General features: G+C 39.9%; 1 protein-coding gene across 1 annotated transcript in view; it reads right to left on the reverse strand.

Moving 5' to 3' along the window:
* SLC26A7 (solute carrier family 26 member 7) overlaps positions 1 to 1331 on the reverse strand; it is a 69988-nt gene extending 68657 nt beyond the window's left edge. The window contains exon 1 of the mRNA XM_037379083.1: positions 1113 to 1331. Coding sequence (XP_037234980.1) covers positions 1113 to 1305 — 193 coding nt within the window. The 5' untranslated portion in view covers positions 1306 to 1331. The remainder of the gene's footprint in view (positions 1 to 1112) is intronic.
* Positions 1332 to 18455: the final 17124 nt, after the last annotated feature.

An 18455-nucleotide genomic window follows, 5' to 3' on the forward strand; every position in this document is an offset into this window, starting at 1 on the left:
CCTAATTACTTTAAAAGCACAAATACTTACACAAATTAGTTGTTTCCAACTCCAGCATAATTCAATTAAAGGAGTGCTTATAATGTAACAACATCAATGACAGTTAAGCATAACTAATATGGGAAATTGTTAAGAAAGAATCAACATGGTTTACATAAGGGAAGGAGTTAAAGTCCATTTGAGCAAGATAAGCAGCTGTGATTTACCTGAGGCAAATACAAAATATTGCCAAATGAAGGTGACACTATCAAAGACACATCAAAAAACTGAGAAAAACATTTAATTCCCAGTAGCAATCACTTTACAAACCCAGATTACTGGGACTTCAGGTTTCTGCAGGTAATTGTGCAGGCTTTTGTTTTGGGGGAGTTTTTCCTTTTCCTTTTTTTTTTTTTTTAAGCTACCAAATGGAGTCTAGCTCCACCCCTGCCTTGTATAGCTGCTTGAAAAGAGATGTGGTAGGTAACATAATACAGCATTAAATCAACGCAGAAGCAGAAGTACGCAAGCCATGGATGCAGGCAGATTCTTTCTGTGGGTAATGCCTCTGGCAGGAGCACCCTTTATGCACAGAAAGTTAGTATTTCCTGCTGTGCTCTGGGCTTCCAAAGGTTACGGTATAATGCCCATGTTTCTTCCCAAACCGCATTTCTTACAATGCAATTATCACGTAGATGTATTTTGCTTTCCATATGGAATAGGGAAAAAGGTAGTCATTTAACTGATAAAACATTGTATAAAACCATATGCTGTGTGAACACAGTTGCTGCTCTCTTATCTTCTATATTAAGTCTGTGAAAATTTGTCAGAAAGGTGGGATATATAACAAAGTTCCAGCTCACAGAAATTAGCTACAATAACACAAGGTATTTCTATCCACTTTTGCACATCCAGTATGTACACATAACAGTTAAAAGCATATATTTTTTCCCTTATATTTATATTTAGATTAAATCAACACTAAACATACAAGCATGCCTTTGTTTTAACCAAAGCTTTATGATAATACTAAACAAGGAAAAAAAAAGAAAAGAAAAGAAAAAGATGACCAGACCGATTCAGCATGACCAGATTTGAAACATATGAATTTGAAATGAGTTAACTGACTGTACCTTGAGTCACCTGTTGGATGGCTAGCATCATCCCAGAAACTGTATCGGGAACCAAATTTTCCTTCCAATTGTAGACAGGCACCCATTTCAAGATGGGCAGCCTTCTCATACACCATACTTTGACATCTTCAAAGCGAACAGCCTGGATCTTCCTCCAGACTGCATTTCTTTTCCTTTTTGCTCCTGTCATCATTGCCACCCCACAAAAGCAGTTCCTCTTTCAGAAGAGTGCACAGTTGAGGAATCACCCTGATCTGTGTCAGTCTCCAGTTTTCTTCGGAGATTTTGCAGTTCCAAAACTACAGAGAAAGAATAAATGAGCAGAAGCACTTAGGAATTCTGCAGCTGCTCTCTAACTTTACTAAATAAAAACACTTATTAAATGCTTCAATCATATAAAGAGCTAAATGAAATTCAAGAACCGTTTGTAGCAAAGATCACATTTTCTGCTCTTTGCAAAAATTTAGTCTAGTCTCAAGTTAGTTAGTGATTCTTTCCAGTAACCTCCCGCTTTATATTCCTTGTAATGCCTGTGCTTTTGGCCTCAGTCCAGTGGCAAAATGAGGTATTACTGGGGGTGTGTGCGATATAGGCTGAGCTATGCTAATATGAGCGGGAAGTGCCCAGTGGAGCAGGCATCTCCCTGCCAAGCCCAGGAGAGCTGCCTTGCCTCTCCTGGGGGTAGATTTTCTGGCCACAGTCGGAAAGCATGAAGTCCTCCATAACCTGGTGCTAGCAAATTTGTTTTACTCCGTCAATGTTTTGTCTTCTGAATGACAGTAAAGAGCTTATTTATGTAGAAAATGCAAAACAGCAGGTAGCAATAAGTACTGACAAAAACATACACAGATTGCATCTGTAGGCTGAAGCCTCAGACCTAAATGTAACAAGCTCATAGTGCAGTGAAGGACTGCAGGCTATCAGCTCCGCATGGGAAGTGCCAAAAATGCTTGTGACGATCACTCTCCTTCACAGCTATTCCTTTCTACTCCTGGTAGTCCACACAGCAAAGGCTCTCTCAATGAAGACTTCACCAAATAATTTTTGATCTTGTAATCACAGAATGGTCAGAGTTGGAAGGGACCTCTGGACATCAGCTAGTCCAACGCCCTGCTAAAGCAGGTTCTCCTAGAGCAGGTTGCACAGAGTCACATCCAGGTGAGTTTTGAATGTCTCCAGAGAAGGAGACTCCACAGCCTCTCTGGGCAGCCTCTGCCAGAGCTCTATCATGCCCAAGGTAAAGAAGTTCTTGCTCACATTCGGGTGGAACTTCCTGAGTTGCAGATTGTGCCTGTTGCCCCTTGTCCTGTCACTGGGGACCACTGAAAAGAGCCCGGCCCCGTCCTCTTGACATTTGGCCTTAAGATACCTGTGTGCATTGATAAGGTCCCCTCTCAGCCTTCTCTTCTCCAGGCTAAACAGGACCACCTCTCTCAGCCTTTCCCCATAAGGGAGATGCTCCAGTCCCCTCATCATCTTTGTAGCCCTGTGCTGGGCCCTCCCCAGCAGTTCCCTGTCCCTCTTGAATTGGGGAGCCCAGCACTGGACACAGCACTCCAGATGGAGCCTCACCAAAGCAGAGCAGAGGGGGACAATCACCTCTCTCAACCTGATGGCCATGCTCCTCCTAATGCCCCCCAGGATCCTTCTCTGTAGAAAGTTTTCCTTTCTTCAGACTTCCCCTCTTTCCTCCAGGGTCTGGGAAACCTGAGGGCTGGCCTTAGCAGTAAAGACTGAAGCAAAGGCGCAATTCAGTAACTGCCTCCTCTGTGTCCTTCATCACCAGGGCGCCCACCTCATTCAGCAGCATGCCCACATTTTCTCTAGTCATCCTTTTACAACTGATGTATTTGATGAAGCCCTTCCTTGACGTCCTTGTCCTTGTCCTTGACGTCCATCATCAGATTTAATTCCAGATGGACCTTAGCCTTCCTCAACGCCTACCTACATACTCTGACAACATTCCTATATTCCTCCCAAATGGCCTGTCCCTTTTTCTACATCCTGTAAACTTCCTTCTTCTGTTTGAGTTTTGCCAGAATACTCATCTTGGGAGGCAGCTAAGGGACATATATCGCTGCTCTGGTTGGCCTGGCCTATTCACTAGTTGGATGTGATGGTGTAAGCATTGCCATATCAGACCCCTCCCACCAAGTCCTTCAGTTTAAAGCCCAGCTCACCATGTTGGCTAGCCTGCCACCAAAGAATCCTTTGCCTCTTCTAGACAGGTGTATCCCATCCCTCCCTAACAGGCTATAGCCGTTAAAGAATATCTTGTTGTAGAAACTAAAACCCTCATGATGGCACCAGCCACTAAGCCAGAAATTGATTTGTATTATACATCTGCTTCTGGATGCACCCTTTCCTTTAACAGATAAAATGGAAGAAAAGATAACTTGGGCACCAATATTTTTATTTGCACCCCCAGGGCTTTATGGTCTTCCTTGATTCTGCCCAGGTTCTGGCTTGCCCACATGAAAGAGTAGTAGTGGATAGTAGTCTGTGCAAGTTGTGAAACCCTCATGGCAACATCTCAGACCTTAGCTCCCAGAAGCCAGCACACCTCACATGAGTACTTGTCAGACTGGCAGATGGGTGTCTCAGTGCCCCTTAACCAAGAGTCACCTACTATGAGCACCCAAGGTTTCTTTTTATTGTATCCACTGTGCGCTGCTGGTACAGCTTCTCCTTGTGGACCTTGCTTGTGGGTGCCTATAGCCATTGAAGCTTCATATCTGGTTTGGTTGTGATGCTGGAGGGTGAAGACAGAAGCAGAGCCCTGCTTTTGTGGGTCCCCAGGGTCCAAGGTGCCTCATTTCTTTGGTGTCTGCTACAGGAACATGGTTCTGAAACCACCTATCTATCTCCATCTCGGCTCCTCTGATACTGCGCAGCCTTTTAACTCTTCCCTGCAACTCGGCCACCTGACATAACAGATCATCAGCCTGTGCACACTTTATGCATGTACTTACATTTTCTCCAGGAGAAGGATCCGGGCACTTGTTGCAAACTAACTTTTGTACTAATATCTCCTTCCTTACCAGTTCTGTCTGGGTAGAAGCACCAGACATCTCAGGGACTTTCTTTGCAGAAACACTGGTTTTCAGGCTGAGGCCAGTGCCCAACCGTTATAGCAGAGACCTAGAGCACTTCCCTTGACTGTGGCCCTGCTAGCAGGGCGCAGGGCCCTCCCTGTGCACCCTGCCACACAAATGGCCACACAAACTGCCACATCACGCCCTGGATGGTAGCACCCCTCAGGGTCATTTAAATCTCATGGCAATGCCCAAGCTGCATCAGCCTTGCTCATGAGAGCTGCTGGCTCCTGGTAGGATTCTCAGCTCTTGCTTGGGTTTCCCTGGCTCCAGGAACCCCTCTGTCCACCTTAATCTAGTGCTCAGCCACAGGACGTACCGTTGCCACTGCTGCGTGCCTCACATGCCTCGCCAACTAGTAACGTCATGTACCTTGTGTACAATACACAGTACTCAGACACAAAGTGATAAGAGCATGGAAGACCTTTGAATGTCAAGTCATTTAAGTGTCTTGTTGGATATGGAGCAAGGACACAGTGGCTTTCCTTTAAGTATTTTTTATCTCTGCATGGGACAGAAATTTAATGTAAAATGCAAGGTCCATCATATGTGTGAAGTGTCTTCTCAATCACCATTCTGCATCAGGCATAAAAATAAATATGCATTTTTAATATTTTAATTGTATTTACATAAATTCATTTAAATGTTATTATTTAGATTAAAATAAAGCATTATTCATCTGAAAAAACTTTAGAAAAATGAGGCTTCGTTTCCAAATGCAATAGGGAGAAAAACACAAGGGCAAATGCAGCACAGTTCATTCTACTTAGTGACATTTAGGTGGTGTCAATTGTTGTGTCTCTTAGAAGTGCAAAATGAAAAAAGAAAAAAAGAAATATCAGGAAAAGATTGCTTAAGACAGACTCTCACTCTTAACTATTTCAGGCATACTTACTCTTTGCCCTGCCCATCCTTTAACCATGCACACTTTTTAAAGAATAGAAGAAACACAAGACAGGTTTATCCTACTTCTGTTCACTGGAATAAGCATCTAAGCATTGATTCCTTTTTTCTTTTTGTTTTTGTTTTTTGTATTTTCCTTTAGTGTTTTTTTTTAATGTGGAGTTTGGGTTTGGGGTTTTGTATGTGTGTGTGTTCCTGCTTTTAGCTTGGAAGTGCAATTCAAGGATAATCAAGGCTTTTACGGCTGCCACGTGTTCCACAACACAGACCCTTCCCTACTTCCAATGATCAGAAGTAGACAGGAATCCTTCTAGATACAGCAAGAGTTACTCAGCTGTCAGGAGGTGCTTAGTTTTGATAAAATGTTCAGTACCTTTAACTATAATAGCATTTTCTGGGGAAAAAATATAATAAAACACATCTATACATAATTTGTATGTACAAAAATAAATCCAAATATGGATACTTGTGTGAAAGAGACTAGTCCCATTTTGTTTAATACAAATTACGTTCCCTAGAAGCTCTGAATATTCAAAACAATACCCATTACAAAACCAAAGAACCTTCACTAAACACACAAGAACATACTCTCCATTCTTCAAACTTCTCACATCAAAATGCTGAAGCTGTTCGAAAAAATCTATAATTGAGATTTTCCCACCTTATATTTGCAGAGTCAGTAAATCTGGACAATTTTCATCAATCCCAGACTAGTATCTGAACTCCTAGGATTAGCTGTATCAACAGACTTTTGTCCCTCACCAATAACAAGGGATGGTTTCTCTCTATGGGTGTGTGCATGCGTGAGGGCAAATATCTTTACAGCTAAGACTTGAAAATTAGCCCTGTTAGACGCAGACAGAACTGCACATGCAAAGTCTTTGGGATGTCCACGCTGATGTGGAATTTGTGCAGAAGTTTTGTTTTACTCCAACAGTTACTTAGATAAGTTAAAAATTGCATTATCATTAAATCTGGAGTTGATAACATCGTCGCCAGTCTTAAATAAGTATTCCTTGTTGTAACTTTGAAATTAATAAAGTACTCTTAGTTAGTGACACAAAGCAACATATCATTTACAGCCCCCCAGAAAAAAGAAATCAAAAATTTGAAGGGAAAACAGATGCATAGGTATGCATAACAGCAAGCCTATACCTCACTAGACAAATCTAACATTTGAATCTTAAAGAAACATCAAAAAACACTATCCTGAAACACATATTGTATCACACACACACCCTGTTTAAACATTTTCCCACCAGGTGAAATTCATTAACCAATGAACGTATAATCTATAAACACCCAGACTATGCAGATTTGTCATACTTCAAACTGTATCATGATGTACCTGAGATATCAGGACTATGAGATCCTCTCCTTTCCTGAAGCAGGCATATAAAACTTCGTTCTCTGGAACACCAAAAGCGAAGCATGAGGAACATTTGGTTTTATACATTTAAGTCAGTATATTCACACACAATTTTAAGGTTAGATGTTTTACAATTAGCTTTTTCAATGATCTTATGTAAGGAAAGCCTATTTTCTAGTTATTAGTTGCTTTTTCTGAGAAACACAAAAAAGTATGATTCTAGTACTGTACATATCACCAAATGATCCAACTGAATATATAATGTTTGAGCTTTCCTCACCTTTTCTTCAGTGGGGAAACTGATTTCCATTCATCCTTGTCCTCTACCCTGACCAACAATCTCTATGAACTCAGTTTTGATGCTGCTATCGTTCTGTCAAATACAGATAACAACGTCTAAAGGATTAAGAGGATACTAGATGAAAGATGTAAGAAAAAAAATCTTGATCACACAAAGCTTGTGTCTTTAGGAAAGATAGCTGAAATTCCAAGAGAAATCCTGTTAAAAATTCCAAGTATGTTTGACAAAGCACAGCTGGATGGGAATGGAAGTCAGATTTAAAATAAGGGGTGATAGGTACTAGTTCAAAGAGACCAGACTGTGCAGTTCATAAATCACAGAACAGAGCACACGAGGCTATTATACAAGCTACTGGAAAGATAAGAGAGTGATAACAAATGGAACAACATAAAAACAGCGACAAAAATCCACACCTTTAAAAAAGCATTTGAATGTTGAGAATTTGTAAAAAAATAGGTTATCAATCACACATATTACATAAAATTTTAAACTAGACCACAGAGAAAGCATATGTTTAAGCATGCAAATTATTTACTACTGAAATTTAAGGAAATTGGTCCTCTGAAATTCTGGTGCATAAAACCCGAACATAATTCACAAACTCTGAAGCTTGCCAATATATCTTCCACGGTTGATTGCAATGCATTTATTTTCAGTGATACCTAACTCTAAAAGTACTCCTGATTTCCATCATCAAATACTTCAAGGTGGACCTAAATTTAAAAAAGGTATGATTCTTGCCCTTCACAAAACAGATTAAGCTAAGTCTCTATCCTTTCTTCATACAGGACGATTAGGAGCCACTATGGTGACAGAATATCTCCTTTGCCACAGATTAATCAGAATTATCGCAAGATAAAGGTGAGTGTCCAGGCAACACAGAAGTCAGACCTGACTCAAATGGCTTGGGCTCGGCTGTTAACACTCTCCTTGTCAACGGGCTTCTCAGCCCCGTTGGTGATGCTGTGCTCCACACAACTGTGTGAAGCAACACCGACATCGAGTGGCTTCACTTGGTATTTCTCTTTGTTTATTGCTGAGCCCAAGAGCACTACCTAGCCTCACGACATGATGGTTTTGGAACTGGATAATGTTAACTATGTAGTTCAAGAACACAACATGCTAAAAATCAAAAGCCTGCAGCATCAATAAAAGGTTCACTCATTACATTTCAAACGTATTTACTGGTCAGAGATTTAAGACAGGAGTTCCTAGTGCCCAGGTACCGTCTGCTCTCAGCTCATCTCATGAACAAGAAATGCAAGTGCAGAACAGGCAAACAAAAAATAATCTGATAATGCAACAATCCTTTTAAACTCCGTTCCTGTTGAGATATTTACAGCTGACTGCTAATAAAAAGTCACACAGGTGCTAAGAAAAAAAATTTAAGTTCTTGGGAAGTTATATTAAATCATCTAACACATCTAAAATGAGCCTAAAAAACCCAGTACTGTCCATCTCTTGGGGAAAACATGAGTAAAGAAAATGTAATATTTTTTTTCTCTTTTAAGGTTGTTTCTTGTAGCAGTTTGAAAATACCTTCAAATTAGTAAAAAAAAACAAAAACTTTTTTTTTTATTTTTAAACTGGAATGTGTTACCAAATAGGCTGAAAACTAAGATTTATGGACTCATACATTTGAGAACACATCTTCATAAGGAAAACATATAAATATGTATACACATACAATGACATTAAACACAGAAATATTTTGTGGTAATCCTTAGTCTTGACGTAAACTTGTCTGTGCAAGAGGCATGCTGTTTAAGGTCTCAGCACCAAAAACACACGTTCAAGAAATGTTTAAATCACAGGCATCTGTTTCTTTGTGTTATTTCATTTATTGAAACATAAGACAGAGTACATAAACCAGATTTTCTGATTATCAAGTGCACAAATCAGCCTATAAGGCATGCAATGAAAGCAGAACGCTGTAACTTTGGAAATCAACAGATCCAAACTCAAGTGACCCCCTTCCCTTGCATGTCTTATGGGCTGGCAGGTGCTTGGCAGTCTGTGGAGCAGAGCAGCCACTCTGTGTAGAAGCAGCTCTTCACCAGTTTCAATTCTAGCCTTGACCACCAGAGAATGAGGTTCAAAACCTCTGCTCACTCCAGGTCTCCTTTCATTTCGAATTGGTGGGTACTGAGAATGTAAATATATCTTGAAGAAACATTCATCCTCGTGTCTGAGACCTATCTGTAAATGATAATGCTGAGACCTGGCCCACCAAAGGCTGTGGGACACTGAGGCACTGACGCAGCTGGGAAGACCAGACCTGATCCCCTGTGACAGGGCTCCATTTTTCCTGGAATTTAGGTTCAACAGCCTTACTAGTTAGACAAACAGCAGACAGGTCTAAAATGCTAATATGTTCAAAAAAATGCAACTCATTGTTCTTAAGCCACCAAAGGGTTCATACCTCAAGTTAATTTTTATGAATATGATGTTCTCATCAACCACAGAATGTTTAGGTGCTCACCAATTACAGCTTGTCTGACGAGAGAATTATTTGGGAACACAACAACGGAACAAGCATTCCTGAGGAACTTTATCTCCAGATATCCTTAGAATCATAAAATAATTTGAGACGGGAGAGACTTCCAAAGGTCATCTCATCCAAATACTTCATCATAAAAGGGATAACTTCAAAGCCAGATCAAGCTGCTCAGGAACATTTTGTATATCTCCAAGGATGGAGATTCCACAAGCTCTGGGGACAAACTGTTCTTGTGTTTAACCCCCCTTGCTGCATTTTTCCCCACTGTGCACTCAAACAGAATTTCCCTTGATGCTGCTTGTGAGCATTGCCTCTTGTCCTGCTATTCCACTCTGACAACAGCCTGGTTCTGTTTTCTCTATTACATTCCTTTACTTGTTCCTCAGGCATAAGACTCCTTTGCTTCAGTTAACTTCGCTTTCAAGTGGACTCAAAAAATAAGACAGCCTTATTAGAAAAATAAACACACATGAAGCTTATCAAAATGGTAATTGTCTTTCATATCAATAGACAACATATGTTGACTCCAAACCTTCAGACAGAAAAAGGTTAAGTGCAACAAACTTCACTTTAGTGGAACAATAGCAACTTGTGACTAAAAAGAAAGCCACCCCTGTGCCACAGTAACTCTACTGCCTGTGACTATGTGGAAAAGAGGAAAACCTTAGCTACCATCAGGATCAAGAAAAAGAATAGTTTTAATAGTCATATAATAGATTAATTAAACAAATTTCAAGTAAGAGGAAAATAATGCTGAAATATGATATCTATGTCCTCTGTCTTTTGCTTTGAAAGTGATGCAGAAAGAATCACTTTCCTATAGCATCTTCTGGGTTGCCCTTTCTTCCCAAAAACGTACACTACATTAAATACTGTGGGCAATGTAGAAAGTTTTCCACATTCTCTCTCATGAGAGTTACATCATCTTAGAGCAGAAGAATGGATAATAAATCAAAGATTATCCCAATTTACATAGCCTTCCTTCAATGGCAAGTTTTTGTTCTGACACCCTTGCAGGGAGAAGATACCACTGCCTCAATAATCAGAAATACCTTGCCTCCAGACCCTTCAGCAGACCAAATCCCTTCTTTTGCATCCCATGATAATCTCATCACACTTGTTTTCCTCTAAATGTCTTATTTCTACCCACTCTTACAATGCACTGTGCTGCTGCTAACTTACAGACACATCATTTGATGCAAGTACTTAGAAAAAACTGCGATTTGAGTGTCCGTATACTTTACCCATTGGCTTAATTTCAGCCAGCTGAAATGGGTACTTAACCACCTCACTGAGGAAACTAAATTAACAGTGTATGTATAAAGCAGCATATTAATCCAGGTCTGTAGGCTGTAATAATATAAATCGCAGTGGTAACAGGTTTTACAACATGTGACAGAAAGTAAGTCCATTCAAAAAGGAAAGCCTATGAAGTGTAATAATTAAAATTTAGTATTTAAACAGTTAGTATCTTTCTGGCCTCAGAGACAGCAAACCAGTGGAATTCCAGGGCCACAGCCAAGCAAATTCCATGAAACCTGTGGGACAACTAAAACACTCCTTGAAAAGCCTATTCTAAACCATTAGCATACTCATGTAGTCCTTTATTTCATCATTTTAATTAAAAATATTTGAAAACATGTTTTATGAGACTACCTTGTAGTCTGCATACTTCACAGAAAGTCTCACATGAAGAATGCACAGTGCATACTAAATAAAAAAGGGGTTGCTTTCCAAAGATGGGCCCAGAAAGACTTAAATGCTTTCCTTCCTCAAAACTGTTGCTTGCCACACTGACTTAATGATCATCAGCAAATCTGGTGTATTGCATGGAATGCTACCCTCGTGGCTAAGAAGTTTGAGTGAAGTCAAAAACTTCTGTGCTACTAATAATCTGAATTGTAACATCAACTTTTATGGGTTCCAGGAATAAGCCTGAAAGATATACAGAGGCATGAGAACATTATTTTTATAAACAACTTTACTACTATAAAGAATAGTAACCTCAGAAAACTCACAATAAACAGTTGTACTGAACTATCTTGCTTACTTCAATAAAAAGTCTTATTCTTGCTTGCAACTTGGTGAACTACACACACACAAGATACTTAAGTTTGAAATAAAGTATTTTAAACCACCCCATACATGTTTCCACCACACATTAAAAAAAAAATATAATTCCAACAGCTTAGAAATAAGACAAACTGAATCCCCCAGTGTACTTGCCAAGTGCTCTGAAATCAGGAACCCTGTTGTACTTCTCCAGCACTTTCTTCCAAAGTGTCAGGAACTCAGTACAGTACTGGGCACAGTAACTCAGAACACAAGGACTTGCATGCCACATCCTTAAGAAGCCATGAAAATATATTAAAAAAAAAGAGAGAGTGCTCATTCAAAGACGTCATCCAGATGAGTCCCTATATTTTATTCAAAGTTCACACTATACAGATCCATATTCCCTGATTCTTAAGCCAAAGTCCATTTTAATTTGCATAAAAAATAAAGAATAATTGATATGACAACCCAATCAAATGCAGCTACCTGCACATTTTACGCAACTGATTAAGTAAGAAAGTAATTCCATGTATGATGAGACTTGCATGGTCTGGACTCTGTCATTTTTGCCCTAATTGTTACTGATCTATTATTACTGCAGAAAAATCTGTTCTAGGTGATCTTGAGCAATGCATTCTCTCTTTATAACTCCACTTCAAATGCTAGTTAAGATATACTCCTGTTCCCTTCTGATGTGATGGCTAATGACCTCATTGATGAAGAAAAAGGCTGTCATTTTGCTGCTTTCTGCAGTATCAGCTGTTGCTCAGGTCAGACAATTTAACATTGAATAGTAGCAAATTATGTATTCTCAGTAAAAGCCTTATGGCTTTGAAACATGATCCCAGACCCTGGGGTTCTAGGGAAATTATCCACATCGCACAACACAACACATCTCATTTTTCCTGGGAGTATGAAAATGGCACCAAGGAGAGGGTGGAGAACAGCTGATAAAGACAGGACGATGTGCTTCGCGTGGCTGTGGCATGCACTGCTATGATCTGCTTGAGGGAGCAGGGAAGAAGGATAAGACCTTTGCCCATGGTCCACTAAAAAGAAATGGTTAATTCATCATCATGACTGAACTGTTCCCCCTTTAATTAAATCAGACTTTTAAGGTGTTTGAAAAGTTTGAAATGTGCTTAAAGAGAAATACACCACTGCTATTAGACAACTGTGGCAGAACTTCAGCTGTTTTCCAAAATAATCAATATCTCCCCTAGACAGCTCCACACCTTATGAAATTGTTACCCTCCCTTGTCACAGTGAGGGAACACAGACAACTGAGATCATTCTGTGCCACTACTCACTCCTAAATGTTTAAAGACTTGTATTTTTATCATGTATTGCCAAAACAGAAAACCAGCGATTGATTATATGCAAATACATTTTGGAAAGTAATCAGGAATACTGTGGTTTTCACTGTATATGCATTTAAAATGTTACATATAAACTACAAAATATTTTTTTTTATCCATTCCTCAGCCTCCTTTTCTGTAATCCCATACACAATGGGAACACAAAACCTACGTCTTACTGAATGAAGTCCAACAGAGGCAAGTGGAGGGTCCTGCACCTGGGGAGGAACAACCTCACGCACCAGCACAGGCTGGGGCTGACCTGCTGGAAGGCAGCTCTGCGGAGAAGGACCTGGGAGTGCAGGTGGACAGCAAGGTGCCCATGAGCCAGCGGTGTGCCCTGGTGGCCAAGAAGGCCAGTGGGATCCGGGGGGACATTGGGAGGACCGCGGCCAGCAGGTCAAGAGAGGTGATCCTGCCCCTCTGCTCTGCCCTGCTGAGGTCACATCTGGAGTGCTGTGTCCGGTGCTGGGCTCCCCAGTTCAAGAGGGACAGGGAACTGCTGGGGAGGGCCCAGCACAGGGCTACAAAGATGATGAGGGGACTGGAGCATCTCCCTTATGGGGAAAGGCTGAGAGAGGTGGTCCTGTTTAGCCTGGAGAAGAGAAGGCTGAGAGGGGACCTTATCAATGCACACAGGTATCTTAAGGCCAAATGTCAAGAGGACGGGGCCGGGCTCTTTTCAGTGGTGCCCAGTGACAGGACAAGGGGCAATGGGAGCAAACTGCAGCACAGGAGGTTCCACCTGAATAGGAGGAAGAGCTTCTTTACTTTGGGAGTGACAGAGCTCTGGCACAGGCTGCCCAGAGAAGGTGTGGAGTCTCCTTCTCTGGAGACATTCAAAACCTGTCCAGACACAACTGCAACCTGCTCTAGGAGAACCTGCTTTAGCAGGGTGTTGGGCTAGTCAATCTTCCAACCCTGACCATTCTGTGGCTCTGTGAATTTAAAAAAAAGTCCATGAGATTAAATTAATTTTCATAGTTCAGTTGTGGAAAGATTTCTTCTGACCCCAGTGATTGCTTAATTGGCTGTGGAGTGTTTTGTTAAATAAAAATGCACTTGAGCGTATGGCTGGATAGTTTGCTGATTCAGGTGCTTAGCAGTTGCTTTTGTTTAGTTCCATATTTTCAAAAATGACACAAACAATTTTCTTTTGCCTTTTCCCCTCATAATTTCTTTTCTATTGTTACTTTTGAAATTTAGACTTTTTAGCTCGTGTTGATTTTGCCTTCCCTTGCACTGATTTACAATTCCTTTTCCTCCTTTTATGCAAGATTTCTACATTCTGGCTCTCATACAGGCATTTCCCTTCCACCCCATTAAAACCTGTCCTTTGTGCTCAAATGTGCTGATGCAATTATTTACCAATTTCTTCTATCACAGATCACTTTTGCACTTTCCCAGTTTAGAATTACTTCCTTCAAACAAATCTTCCATTCAGAAATTTGTAATATTTGTATGTTAGGCATTAGGCAGAAGAGTGCATAAAATAAGCCATATGTAGCACAGATTTGTTGGTTTAGACTGTAGTTACTTTGAGTTGATTTTGCCAAAGCTGAAATTGTAATAGAGTTTCACTGGAGAGAGGGGAAACTTTCTCCAAGGTACAACCATTTCTAAAAATATCTTGCTTTAAGACACATCTCGGGACAATTTGTACAGAAAACCTTGTTACCAGGATGAGAGGGAGAAACTTAAATTAATTCAGAGAGCTCCTTTTCAGACTTCAAAGAAATCTGGTGTTCTTACTTATACATTTTGAATGAGAAAGAAGGCTAATTTCACCTACATGTACTGACACCAATTCGCCACATTCAACTAAAATTTCAGTCTCCATGGACAGAAGAGCTCTGTGCACGCTCCTCTCTTACATTTCAGATGCTCTCTGGCCATCCATAAGGGGAAGGAGGAAATGTTACAGAGAAGTTCATGAGAAGGTAAAGCAGCGTAAAGACACTCGCAGACTTCCCTTTATGCAGATTGTAAAGAACTAAAAAGGAGTAAAGGGAACCTAAGGGAAACCAAAGGTTTGGGCAGCTATTAGAACTGCTACCCAGATTGCCACACCGTGACTTCATTTTCCAGGTCTTCTTTTACCTCCTGCTGCTACGAGCCATCTTAGACCCCAGTGCCTGAGGGTCTCGTCCCTATTTATATAATTAATATCTACCCCTTATATAATTAAGATCTCCCACTGTGATGTTGCCTTATTTATTTGTACATTTATCTGGAGAGTGTGCTACTTAAAGAGTCAGCAACTTAAAACAATGTCACCGTAACATCAAACAGGAAACACTGTGAAACGATGCTGTAATGAAGCTGCTTTTGAAAAGGAAAAAGGGGACAAACCTTTCAGCGTGAACTAGAATATCTACACAACAATAAAACCGTATGGGACACGCATTATTTTTTGTACATAAATTACAGAGATTTTTTTTAAGTTCTACAAAATTCTCTATGTATATATTTTTTCCTGAGGTTTCTGAATGATAAACCTGTTTGTGGATGTCTTCCTACATGCAGACAAAGTTTGTACAAGTGCCCACAAGGACATTAGCTATGTGACAGCACTTGTATAAACTTCAGTAATACATATTTCTCCTTGTCATAAATGGATTTTGATTCATGCCCCACTCAAAGGAAAAACACTATATACATTACATAAATTAGCTGAATATAAAAAATAAAATCTGCTTAGGTTCTCTTTCAGTTTTTGAAATAATTGGGGTTTATATCAGGTGTCTGTCATGTTATATCTTAGACAAAGCAGCTATGAAAATAGTCTGACTCTGATCTTTTTGTTCTTGGAAATCCAATCTGATTGCATATAAAATGTGACCTTTATAGACCTTCAAAGGGAAAGCACAAATAAGGTTCCCCAATCAGCTCTGGTCTTTGTCATTTCCATACACTTGGGCACCTCCCATAGCCTTCTTAACATCCTCTTAATGTCAGAAGGATATAAATTTAGTATGCCATGTCTACATTTTTATTATACCTCAAAATAAAAAATATTTAGGTGTTTTTAAACTACCCTCTTGCTGAAATGTTCAGGTTTGGGAAGGTGTCAGAATACCTGGAGTATTAGTGAGATACCTCTTACCGTTTGCACAGATGTATAAAAGAAGTTCGTTGTCTCTCAGCCATTCTTATTGTTCAAAGTGAAAAGATCATGCTAAAAGTCTTCACTGGCTCCATCACAGAGCCAAAACTCTCCAGAAATGTTTGCATTCCAGCCATCCTTTATTCTAAACAGAAAACCTATAGAAAAAAATCTGCACCTGTTTATGGAACTTTTATTTACTTTTTCTTAAGCCTTACCAGTATCTACTGTAGGAGTGGCAGATTTAGTACAATTGTTTCAAAATAAGTAACTTTGAACCAGTTGAAGAAGCTTACTAAGCACATCCTTAAATCCAAGCACACTGAGAATCCCACTGAAATTACTAATTATATAATTACATGTAGGAATACGTTTCCTGAATCTGCATTCTCTTTGTAACATCATGATCATTTCAAAAGGGTGAGAAATAAGAAACAAATGTCATTTCAGGGGAGAGAGAAATTACACAATAATCAGATTCTCAGCATAAAAGAAAGTAACAATAATACTGTTTCCACATGAAATCATTCATAGGAATAAAGACCGAGTATAAATATAGAATTTCTAAAGATAAATTCATGCTTTCTCAGCGTTTTTCAATAAGGTATGAGAGCCTCTTTCAGTTTAAATTTGTTCCAGAAAAAACCAAAAAACTCCAAACATTTCAAACCTGATCTTTTTTCTTTATTTTTAACAATGTATCTGTTTCTATATTAGGACATCTGTCCACCACATTTTAAAAGTCAATTTCAAAACTAAGGAAAGGCAGAATTTATAATGAAAATGCTGAACCATATTAGAAATAACACTTTATGCACATCTAAACATCTTCTGCAACTTTAAAATTTGAACTCAAAAGTCTTTAAACAAAAAAATGTTGATCACAATATCAGATTACAACACATGGAAGAAGCCAGTCAAAAAGCTATCACATATCAATTGTTTATGGTTTACCCAATAAAACCCTAACTAATGTTTAAGCAATGTCATCTGCTTGATCTGTCTGTTGCTGGAGTTTAAACAACCAAAAACATCACCATTACAGACTCACAAGAAATAATTACATATATGAATAGATTACTACTTCAGAATTCATTTTCCCTCCATCTGGTGTACATTTTATTTTGACCACAAATGAGGTACTATCCTAGGGAACTAATTAACAATTATTGTAAACAATACCAAAGAGAGCAATCTGATTGATCTACTGAGTGCATTCCTTGCTTGCTGTATGGCACAGCAACAGCAACCGGTCTGTGACCACACTGGGTAGAAGCACAGCACCGTCCCTATAGGTAGCAGGTGTACATTCAGTTTATTTTCATTTTCTTCTGCAAATAAAAGACACTGTATAAACTTTCTGAAGAAAAGCTGTAACATCAACATTTCAAAATCATCTTCCACAAATCTGTACCACAAATACTGCTGAATTCCTATTCTGTCAAGCATCCTGTAAAGTGTTAGGTTTTTTCCAAATGTTTAGAAGGCACAAAGGCCTCCAAAGGCACAATTTACACTTAGATTTTGTCTTCAAGACTAATATTTAAATGTAAAGTTCCTTAGGATGGGGACCACTGTTATCTGCTGTGTTGTAGGCAACACTGAACAAGGAGTGGACAGTAATGTTGCTGCAGAAAAAAAGTTTTCTGAGACCACAAAACCAACTTAGACCATTTTTTATTTGCACTGCAGCACAGTACTAACTGTGATTGGACTTCATGGAAAACATCCACACTGATAAATAATTGAAAGACAGAAAATGAACTTATGCATCGGACCCTTCAGTGTCCACACTGCTTCATTTTTCACTCACCCCCTGGACCTTTGGGGCTGCCCCAGGTAACTAGGCAAAGCTTAGAGGAGGTTTCACTTCAAAAAACAGGGCCAAAAGGCAATACGGGTAAGGTTACATCAGTTCTGTCTTTTTCTGGATACTCAGTCCTTCAATGTTATATCCCAGAAGTTTTTCTGTCCCCACGAACCCCTAAAAATCCTCCTGCTGCACTCCAAAACCTGCTTCCATTCTATAAAAACTTTGCCCTGGCGACCTGGACAAACTGCCCTCTATTTGTTTCAGAAACTTCAAAATCAGAGAGGCACACAAAGAATAATGGCTGTTTCTGAGAGCCACGGGCACACCATGCGGGGTCCAGCTGAGTGCCCAAGGCAGCTGCTGCACCACACAGCGTTGGACAGGCTGCCAGCCAGCCTGTGCCACTTGGCTTCATGGCCAGGGGGTGACACCCATGTAACTAGAGGCAGATCTGATCCTGAACAGCCTAAGGCTAAAGAGACAGGATGGTCAGACAGTCAGAGTGGCAACAGAGAAAAACCACCCTGACTTCTGGCAGTGGGCTGCAGCAGCCTTCTGCCCTGCTTCCACCTCAAGGTCCAGCTGTGTGACGCATCTAGCAGATTAGCAACTCCTCTCTTCAAAATTCAAGATGCTATTAGCATTACTCGCTACTCAAAATTCAGTCCAACATCTTTAAAAACCTAACTCCATTTCTATCCATAGCTAACAGACCCAGAAATTTCAATTGCTTGAGCAGGGAGTTGCACTTGATGATATTAGGAGATGTCTCCAACCAAGACAATTCTGCGAGCCTCTAGCTCCATGAAATGGATGACTTGTCAGTAGCAATGAGGTAAGCAG

Source organism: Falco rusticolus, chromosome 3, assembly GCF_015220075.1.
Source record: "Falco rusticolus isolate bFalRus1 chromosome 3, bFalRus1.pri, whole genome shotgun sequence".
In the NCBI taxonomy this organism is placed as follows: domain Eukaryota; kingdom Metazoa; phylum Chordata; class Aves; order Falconiformes; family Falconidae; genus Falco; species Falco rusticolus.